This window comes from Nannobrachium achirus, assembly GCF_963921795.1.
Source record: "Nannobrachium achirus genome assembly, chromosome: 14".
Taxonomy (NCBI): Eukaryota; Metazoa; Chordata; class Actinopteri; order Myctophiformes; family Myctophidae; genus Nannobrachium; species Nannobrachium achirus.
This window is the reverse complement of record NC_137821.1, coordinates 39974246-39985090: the sequence shown is the minus strand read 5'-3', so window position 1 is coordinate 39985090 and position 10845 is coordinate 39974246. Positions and strand designations below refer to the sequence as shown.

Sequence of the window (10845 nt, the reverse complement as noted above, 5' to 3'; positions counted from 1 at the left end):
GGTGCAGCACAGTAGCAGCCCAGAAGTGAAGACGTAATAGAACCATCTAGTAGTTGGCTCCCTCCGGAGATTTCCCCTCAGGATAGCCACCGCTGGACTGGACAGCTTGCAGGTTTATCCCCAAAAATGGACTTCTCTATCTATTCTCAAGCATTTCATTTAAAAAGCCAGACTTGAGGCTTTGAGCCTCATGTGGAATGGGGGGTGGGGGGGCGGTGGGACGGGGGAACGGAGGTCCCCATAGCATGAGCGGTGGATGTTTGGTCACCCACGTAGGGTAGACCAGGGTTCGAATCCAGGTGTGTCATCAGTGCCGTAGAATCCACCTATCACTCGTATTTCTCCTCACTTCTTATCTCCTTCCCCCTCCCCTTCCTCCTCTTCCTCCTCAGGCTTGTCGTCACAGTAGCGTTGGAGCAGCAGATGCAGGTGTCTCTGCAGGGCGTCGGGCTTCAGGGCCTCGGGGGTGTCGTCCAGCCGCTCCAGGTGCACGTGTCTCCCCTGGCCATCCCTCACCACGGTCCTCTTCTGGGTGCGCGACTTACGCATCTGGGTTCTGTGCACACAGAGAGAAAGAGAGAAGGACAGAGTGAATAATAGGGATGGGATGATAAACACTTTAGGCTACATCAACCTTTGGTTAAAGTCACACCACACCATGCTTCCATGTAAGGGAATGGTCACACATGCACTTCACCTAAATCAGAACCTGAAGTTTTACTGTTCGCTTCCATCCACTTTGCTCCATTCCATGGGAGCAAAGGGGTGGAGTGCAGTGGTGGAAAAGGTATTCTTTTTTTTTTAAGTAAAAGTATCAATACTGTAATGTAGAAATACATTACAGTACCCCGGATTGTGAGCTTGTAGAAATGTGTATATTAATTAATGTATGCTTCCTCTGTGATGTAGTGGAGCAGAAGTAAAAGTTAAAAGAATTGGAAATTCTCTGGTAAAGTAAAAATACTTCAAAATTGTACTTAAGTACTATACTTTGAGTACATGTACTTAGTTATTTTCCACCACTGGTGGTGTGTCCCGCTGCGGCTGAAGCATGTGAAGTCCAATTTATCAGAAGCTTCAAACAAACAAAATAAAAACAGTTTACAGTACATATTTTTCTGTTCGGTTAATACTCCTTTAGTTGATGTCTTTGCATAGTATTGTATATTAGTCTGTCATTAAATGTGACAATTCGATTCGATGAATTGAGTAGAAAGGACCCCAATGGAAACAAACAAGCCCTAGCGCTTTTTCCTGTTTAGTTTTACTTAATTTTTGAAACAGTTTTGCTAGTTTTATTGATTGGGATATTTGTCAGGGGGAGACTCAAAAAAGACTACAAATAAACCAACTAAGGGTATCTTCTGTGATTTTAGTTTGTTGTAGTTAGTTTTGAAACCACACAACAGAGTTTCAGTTAGTTATCTTTTTGGAAAGCCTTGTTTTAGTTGTCAAGTCAACATGAATGTTGGGGCTTTTCTAAACACTCCGCCATGCTCTATTGGTCGAACCTTTTGACCACAGAACCGTCGTCCTGAACAATCTCTCTCTCTACTAACTGAGGCGGGAGGACTTTCCCAAAGCCTCCCGCATAACTCAGTGCCTGGAGGAGACAGCCAGGGAGGACACAAGGAGAGAAAGATGAGAAGGAGGAGAAAGTGGAAGTATTAAACACTACAGTAGGATTGCAACAGGAATTGTTTTCCCTGTTATTCAAGTTCAAAAACATATTTGACAATATTTAATCAAGGTATGATGGTGGACTGTCAATGAAGATAATATAATTCCTGGACAACGTGCATTTAAAACATCCTAAACACTCTAGTCCATGTGGATCAAAATGAGTCCTAGATGGACTGAAATGGTATTTTATTGATATTTGTATTGGTATTGGTAATTCAGGCCACTGATTTTTCTCCCTAAAGTTAACCTATGCCTCTTCATGAGACAAAAACAGCTGATCTACTAGCCCAATATAGAACCTCACCCGTCGCTCGGCTGCATACTGTTGTGCTCCGAGATGAGGTCCTAGAAAGGTGGCGTAGCGATCGCTGGACTGCCGCAACAACGAGTTGGAAAACACTCGAAACAAAATGTTATCCAAAAAGTAAAGGTAGTTCCGAGCTCCCAGACTGTGGTTACCTAACATCGGTACATAAAACATGAACTACGACATGAAAGAACCCCTTAAATCGCTAGTAAAATAATGTTTTCCCATTCAACTGGAACTCCACCGGCGGCAGTACTTGCACCTGTCGCCGGGGGCTTTTCTGAATTTAATGAGACTAAATAAGCGATTTAAACCGTTTTCCCAACGCCGTGGTTGATGTTTTATTTACAGAGGTTAGGTAACCACAGTCTGGGAGCTCGGAACTACCTTTACTTTTTGGATAAAATTTCGTTTCGAGTGTTTTCCAACTCGTTGTTGCGGCAGTCCAGCGATCGCTATGCCATCTTTCTAGGACCTCATCTCGGAGCACAACAGTATGCAGCGACGGGTGAGGTTCTATAAGGGGCTACTGATCTACAAGCTACAAGCTGTGGGCTGGTTCTCTACTGACCTTCTCGAAGTCCTCTCTGGCTGAAGGGAGGTCTGCAGCCAATGAGGCGTCACCCGTCTGCTTCTCCATCCTCTCGCCTTTCACCACCGTCTTCTTGACCACCTTGCTGACCTTTCGACCTTGCACCGGCTCCACCTCAAACTCCGAGGCGGTGGCGGTGCCCTGCAGAGCCCGGGGCTCAGAGAAGGTCAGCTGCAATCAGAGGTCAAAGCGTTTGTCAGTGTAAATGAAGTTACCTGAATGATCTATAACAATGTATATTTGGCTGTTCCTTGTGTGCAACAATATACACATTTACATCCTTTGTGTTAAAATGGATGGGTCCATTTGGGTATGTTTTTACAGGAGAGGATTTTACTATGTATACTTTTATCTACTGTGTAAAACTATCACAGACCAGTGATCACCAGTGGTCCTTGAGGGGGTTCCAGGTGGTCCCCAGCTAAATGATGGAGCGTTGGAAACCAAATGGACCCTTATTAGATCTTTTAACTCTTGAGTGCGTAACATGAAACCCAATTAGTTTCATTTTATGCTCTCAATTGTTAAATTGTTGTTAAACATCTGCAGTACTTAAACTCAAAGTTTGCCCGTTACAGTATCTATCCTATGGTACCACATCAATACAGCTTGGAATTGTGGACAAAATCGTATTCAAGGACAACAAAATATTCTACGTTTTGGGTCTGAGAGGCTAAAGGCTTGATCTGAAAAAGGTTGAAAACACTGTCATACACATTTGTATCTGTACAGTCTGAGTGAGAAAAAAAGAACATCTTGCAAAACATGTATTGCAAATGCTTGAACACCCAAGGCAACAAATAATAAAAGTCATAAAAGTGTCAATAGACTGTCATAGCCACCGTGCCACTGACCTCGGCCTGGTCTCCCGAGCTGCGGACCACGGTCCTCTTCACCACTCTGGACACAGCGTCTCCCTGTTCTATGGCAACCATCTCCTGGGGAGAGCCCTCCATGGTCACCTCCTGCCTCTCCACGCCGTCCGCAGACACATACTTACGAATCACCTTCCTCGTAATCTGGTGGAGAGGAGAGGAGTGTTTTTTTAACCAATTGAAAATCGTGAATTCCTTTTGCATTTGCAACTCAAATATTACTCAAATATTTTCTTCTGGGGGGTGTCCTTGATACATAATATTTCGAGATGGGGTTGGCGGGGTCCTTAACATGAAAAAGCTGAAACATGCGTTTTTCAAAAACATTTATAGAATTGGGACTTGGTAATTGGGACAAAAATAGCAGATCTACAAGCTCACAAATTACATCCTGCACATAATTCTATATTCATTAAATTTCTGAACTTTGACATGGGGAGGGAATCGGGGAGACAGTTGGGTTATTGCTCTTAGTCTAAGGATCATTATAACAATGTCCTGACAATCAAAACATGTCAGAATTTATTTGATGAATGAATGAATTTAAAATTGGATGTTGACAATGACATGGCACACTGACTATGTAGAAAATAACAACATGGCACAAAACGTTGCTGACCCCTGATTTAGACATTATCGTACCTTCTTGACTACAATGTTTCCGTGCTCATCTGTGTACTTCTCCTCCGTCACAGTCTGTGGTGTGATATCTGGTAAATCATCCGCCTGTAATGGAGCAAGCACACCATTAGGTCAATTATGCTACAGAGGTAGCGCACGAGGGCACCATTTAAGCATTACACACTATACCTGGGATTCTCAACTAGTTGCATACAGAGGCTTTGGATTTCACAATATCAATGAAGTCAGTGGTACCCAATATTACACACAACATAACAGTGCTCATTTAAAGTTGCTTGGATTGGGATGCCGTCAGAATATCTTGCAACCGACTGGCTGAGAACCCTGGTTTATGTAATCACCCAAACAACTGCAAACATGCCCCCTGTGTAGACTTTTGATTTTCAAGATTTCGACAACAGCAAATTAAAGTTGAGAGGGTGCAGAAGAAAAGAAAACACACAAAATCATTGACAACACCACAAAACATCACATACAATGGATGAGTATGATGCAGAAATGAAATGAACAAAGAAAATGCCATAGGCTTCCTCATAGGTCTTAAATAAAGGTTGTATTATTATAAATCTTTCCCTACGATACCCGATGCAGCTATCAAGAAGATCTCAACACCTGTCAAGTCAATGCCACACGAAAAAAACAGCAGCCACTAAATAAATGCTACCAACTGGCCTAGCATCACAGCACACTGCACACTGGGCAGGGGCGTCACAAGGGGGGGAAGTGGGACTGAGTTACTAGGGCCCAAGGTGGAGGGGCCTTAATTATTTTATACTTTGGCTATTGAAAAATAGCAGATATACAAGCTCACAGCGCGGCACCGAGTGCAGCGATGTGAGCTTGTAGATCTGCTATTTTTGAAAAGTTGTGAAAATGTGTGCAAATCTTTGAAATATCTGTATTTTTTAAGCAAACATTTCTAACTCAAATTTTGCTTCTGGGGGGTCCCTGGAACTAAATATTTTGAGATGGTGGTCCATGGCCAAATACATATAATTGTGGGGGTCCTTCACATGAAAAGGTTTGAGCACCACTGACATAGAAACAGGTTTTTCAAAAAACCTTAGAAGGATTTGAAATATTCTTGCACAAATTTTCAGATCTACAAGCTCGCAGCGCGGCACTCGTGCCACGCTGTGAGCTTGTATATCTGCTATTTTTCAATAGTTAAAGCACAAAAGAATGCGTAATAATGCGTTCCCAGTCTAAATGGGTTAAACCCCCTCCCCTAGGAAGAACATTCATGGGGGGCCCACAGTGAATCCTTGTACCCAGGACCCAGAATTTGGTGCGACACCCCTGCCTGTTAACTCAATGCCGCACAAGAGAAACAGCAGCCAGCCAACTGCTACCAACTGGCCTAGCATCACACCACACTGCACACCGGGGACGAACAGCATCCCTTCACGCGTACATGCTCATGCTGGTTTACCTGGATGATAATTCTGCGTCGGACCACCCTGGTGGTTATCACCTCCTCCTCTGAGCTATCAGAGGACAGCATCCCTAGCTCCTCTGCTATCTCCTGAGAGACAGCACACAGCCGGTACGCGTCAATGTGACGTGTGCACAGTGTCACCGCAGGCAAATACTGTACTATACTAACAGCAGGCAAAACCTGTCCCTTCTTTTCTCTTGGTTTGAGCAATGGGATTTGGCCTTTTGTAGTTTAGTTTGACAGAGAGATTCTTTAAAACCAATAGATGAGGGTGTGAAATGATACAGTATACATTATGGACAACGCAACATTGAAAGAAGATGAAGAGAAGGTACAGATGGATATATCGATGGTTTGACCAAAACGGACATGCATGGATGGAAATGACAACAAGCCAAAATCAAAATTAGCAAAAGGGTAAAACCAATGTGGAAGTGGTTTATATAGTACAGTGTTGTTACACCATCTAGTATGTCCCAACACCCTGTGAAGGTCAATGTTTAGTTCAAAATTAGCTGTTGTCAACACAGCAAACCAACTTAGTCACCAATCACCATCCAATATTCCATTCTTCTCAAAGTTGTTGTTAGACCTTTTCTGTTATTGCATTGATGTACAGAAGGTGAATGCACACATGCAAACATGGCACTCATTAGCTTCCTAGTTGAATTCTTTGAATAAAACTCTTTAAGCTGTGTGTTTTAGATTGGCAGCCTTCTTAAATTAATGTCAACTGCAAGCAGCCCGAGCAGGCAGGACACAAACCAGGGCAGCGGTGAGCTCATGCTTGACCTCTTACCCTTCCCAGAGAGTCATCGTCATCATCATCAAAGCCTGCCTCATCTCTGGAGGGTAGCTCCTCACAACCAGGCAAGTTCCTCTCTGCTCTGTAATCTTTTGCACCTTCTGAATCATAATCGCTGCCCGGCGAGAAGCGCTTATGATGATCCACCCGAAGGAAAGACTGACCTGCGTATTCAGGGGGGCTTTCTTTAAAGAAACCTGTTTCTTCAGGGCTGCTGCCAAGCATAGGGGATGGGGGCTCAGAGATCCGATAGCTAGGGGATGGGGACTCAGAGATCCGATAGCTAGGGGATGAGGGCTCAGATACCCGATAGCTATGCTCAGGTTCCAGGTCGATTTCTGTATCAGACAAGTCTGCGAAGCCCTGCTGGCAGTCAAAGAACTCCAAATCAGAGTCCGAGTGTAGCGAGGATTCTGGGCGCTTATGGAGTTCTTCTTCGGAAACCGTCGGCTCCTGCGTTCCAAACTCAGAGACTGCCTTTTCAAACTCCGAGAGGGCTTGCCTGAAGCCTGGAGAGAACTGTGAGTCTGGAGAGAACTGTGGGTCTTCCGCAGTTTCCTTGGGGGTGGCCTGGGTGACACCCTGAGCTGAAGGGGGATCACTGAACACTGAGGAGGCTGGACTGGACTCACTCACTGTCGGAGAGGCTCGGCTACATTCGGAAGCTCTCGGGGCCTGGCGTCCTGAAAACATGGCATCGTAATCCGGTGGCACCAGATAGGAACTTGACATCGGTGAAAAAAGCTCACTGGACCGGGACAGCTCCCAGTCCTCAGAGAAATCGTGCGATTGGTCAGATGACTGATCGAGTTCTTGTGTCTCTGTTGCAGTGGGCAGCAGCTTGTTTTCTACTTTATTCTCTGTCTGCAACTGTGTTTCCTTTGATGTTTGAGGTGAACCCTGTAAATGAATGTCAGTTACCATCTGATTAAGAACACATTACTGTACACTTGGTGCATGCACCAATAACTTCACCTGATTCATTTTCACCATTCAATGAAACAACAATTATTTTCCACACAAGCAACATCTGGTTAGATGTAAGATGTGTGACTTGACTATGATAACTTCAATGGCGGAAAAGAGTTAGCTGTTGATCTAGCTTTGGAGAAAGTGAAATTAGTAATCACTTAATTTATTTTTGCACACGTAAAGAAAAAACAGAGCACACTCCATTTTGTGATCTCACTTCATCCAGACACATTGTTAAAAATCACAGTTAGTGTCCTCCATTCAAGTGATATGTTAATGTGTTCCTCTGTGGCAAGTGATGCAACCCCTCGCAAAGACGGCCATGCTCTTTCTCTTACCCTCTGTGTGGCAGTCGTGTGTGTTTGTTCACCAGCACTGGCGTACAGGATTTCCCCTCCCGTTTCTTCTATGTCCTGGGCCTTCACTGGTGATGGGTGTACAGGACTGTCTTCATGTATCTTCCCCAATTCTTCCTCACCGAGAGTGGTTTGCAAAGTGTGTGCTGATTCATGGTGTAGCTTTTCCTCATATGCAGATATTGTTTCTGATTCTGATCTGGTTATCTTTAGAAGATCTGTTTTGAAATGTTCGTCCTCAATTTTTGACTCATTAGTTGAAGTTAGTAATGGGTCGACAACCAAAAGCCCTTCGTCTGGAGCCAGGGGAAGATGTTCAACCGTTGAAACAGGTGTCACATGACTCAAATGTTCTGCTTCAGAGACTAAACACTCTTTCTGCTCCAAACCTAAATCTGACGCCTCTTCTGAATCAACAGATTGCGGCGTCCATGGCCTTAGGCTATCATCAATGCAGAACTGTGAGTCTGGAGAGAACTGTGGGTCTTCCGCAGTTTCCTTGGGGGTGGCCTGGGTGACACCCTGAGCTGAAGGGGGATCACTGAACACTGAGGAGGCTGGACTGGACTCACTCACTGTCGGAGAGGCTCGGCTACATTCGGAAGCTCTCGGGGCCTGGCGTCCTGAAAACATGGCATCGTAATCCGGTGGCACCAGATAGGAACTTGACATCGGTGACAAAAGCTCACTGGACCGGGACAGCTCCCAGTCCTCAGAGAAATCGTGCGATTGGTCAGATGACTGATCGAGTTCTTGTGTCTCTGTTGCAGTGGGCAGCAGCTTGTTTTCTACTTTATTCTCTGTCTGCAACTGTGTTTCCTTTGATGTTTGAGGTGAACCCTGTAAATGAATGTCAGTTACCATCTGATTAAGAACACATTACCGTACACTTGGTGCATGCACCAATAACTTCACTTCATTCATTTTCACCAGTTTAACATCACCATTCAATGAAACAACAATTATTTTCCACACAAGCAACATCTGGTTAGATGTAAGATGTGTGACTTGACTATGATAACTTCAATGGCGGAAAAGAGTTAGCTGTTGATCTAGCTTTGGAGAAAGTGAAATTAGTAATCACTTAATTTATTTTTGGACACGTAAAGAAAAAACAGAGCACACTCCATTTTGTGATCTCACTTCATCCAGACACATTGTTAAAAATCACAGTTAGTGTCCTCCATTCAAGTGACATGTTAAAAAATCACACAGTTAGTGTCCTCCATTCAAGTGACATGTTAATGTGTTCCTCTGTGGCAAGAGATGCAACCCCTCGCAAAGACGGCCATGCTCTTTCTCTTACCCTCTGTGTGGCAGTCGTGTGTGTTTGTTCACCAGCACTGGCGTACAGGATTTCCCCTCCCGTTTCTTCTATGTCCTGGGCCTTCACTGGTGATGGGTGTACAGGACTGTCTTCATGTATCTTCTCCAATTCCTCCTCACCGAGAGTGGTTTGCAAAGTGTGTGCTGATTCATGGTGTAGCTTTTCCTCATATGCAGATATTGTTTCTGATTCTGATCTGGTTATCTTTAGAAGATCTGTTTTGAAATGTCCGTCCTCAATCTTTGACTCATTAGCTGAAGTTAGAAATGGGTCGACAACCAAAAGCCCTTCGTCTGGAGCCAGGGGAAGATGTTCAACGGTTGAAACAGGTGTCACATGACTCAAATGTTCTGCTTCAGAGACAAAACACTCTTTCTGCTCCAAACCTAAATCTGACGCCTCTTCTGAATCAACAGATTGCGGCGTCCATGGCCTTAGGCTATCATCAACGTAGTAATCAAACGGTATTGGTACAAACTCACTGTCTGATGATGACAAGGACACAGGCGAGGACGACATTGATTCAGGGCCGACATCAATAAAATAGGATGATAATATTCTCATGAATTCGGGTACAGGTGAGTCAGGTGACAATCGTTTGAACTCAGATGATATGGATCCATCTGAGGACAGTCTCCTCTCAATTTCAATGGCTCTTGATGATGTGACAACCACCTCGCACTCTGAATCTGAACTCACTGAGTCGGGTGAGGATGACCCCCGTGTTGTCCATGTGGTGGTGTATTCCACCAGTGACACAGTAAACTGAGGGACAGGTGAGTCTGGAGATAGCCGCCTGTTTTCACTAAGCTCAGGTGCCGATTCTGGGGAGGAGCCTCTTTGTTCAAGCATTTGCATGGCTGACTCAAGTGACACAGGTTGATATTCAGAATCTGACTCGGGTGATAGAGGTCTGTCTTTCTCAGCCTGATCATCTGACGTCCCCGATTCTGGAGATGTTGGCCTATGCTCGGTGGACAAATGTTCCAAACCCAAAGGCATGGAACCTGTATCTGACGCAACAGATTCTGGTGATGACAATGCAGACCTGAGTGATGTTATGCATTCTGGTAATGCTTTTCTAAATTCAGCCACGGGGGAATCTGGGGGGAGTGCTTTAAACTCATCAATGGATGTGTTCAATTCTGGTGGTGATGCACTCATTTCTGTCAACATGTCTGATTCAAGTGACGTGGGTTTGAAGTCTGCGAGGGAATCTGGGGAAGGAGGCCTATTACCATCCACAGGTTCAGACATTGATACAACTCCCTGGTCATCAGCTGACTCTAGACCTGACTGAGTGACAGCTTCTTCAAAGCTATACTCTGTCTGTCTGTATGGGGTGGTTGGCGAAGAGGTCACGTGTTCAATCATTGGTGGTGGTGATTGCCCAGCTAATGTGACAGATGTGAATTGCGGGCTTACAGCAGACTGTTTTTCATGATCAACCTGGGTAGTTTCTATTGTAGACACTGAGGATATTTCTGAAACAGGTTCTGTGGCAGAGTCACTATGATTGGTTTGAAATCTTTCTTCACAATCTAGTTCATTGTCCGTTTCTACATACTCTAATGTGCTGCCAACGTATTTCATAAACCCTGTTTTGCTACTGAAAGTTTCCCCCACATACTGAGGGTCATGCACTTGAGAAATCAGCTTCCACAGCTCAGCCTCATAATCCAGATTATACTCTGCCACCAGAATGGCTGATTCCTGTGATGATGTGCCATGAGGCATTGTTGTTGATAAAACTTCAGTGGTTGATTTAGCAGTCACTGGGATGTTAAGTTCGGTTACTGATGATTCATCTGCCTCTGACTCAATGGACTCAGGTGAAACTGGTCTCTG

At 44.5% G+C, this 10845-nt stretch overlaps 1 protein-coding gene across 1 annotated transcript in view; it reads right to left on the bottom strand.

Annotated features, from left to right (window-relative positions):
• Window positions 1-477: 477 nt before the first annotated feature.
• Window positions 478-10845, bottom strand: part of LOC308298695 (ankyrin-2-like) — a gene marked incomplete at its 5' end in the record, with an annotated part of 127336 nt that continues 116968 nt past the window's right edge. The window contains 4 exon segments of the mRNA XM_080742340.1: window positions 478-556; window positions 2562-2753; window positions 3437-3601; window positions 4100-4183. Of these exon segments, the coding sequence (XP_080598466.1) occupies window positions 542-556; window positions 2562-2753; window positions 3437-3601; window positions 4100-4183 (456 nt within the window). The 3' untranslated portion in view covers window positions 478-541.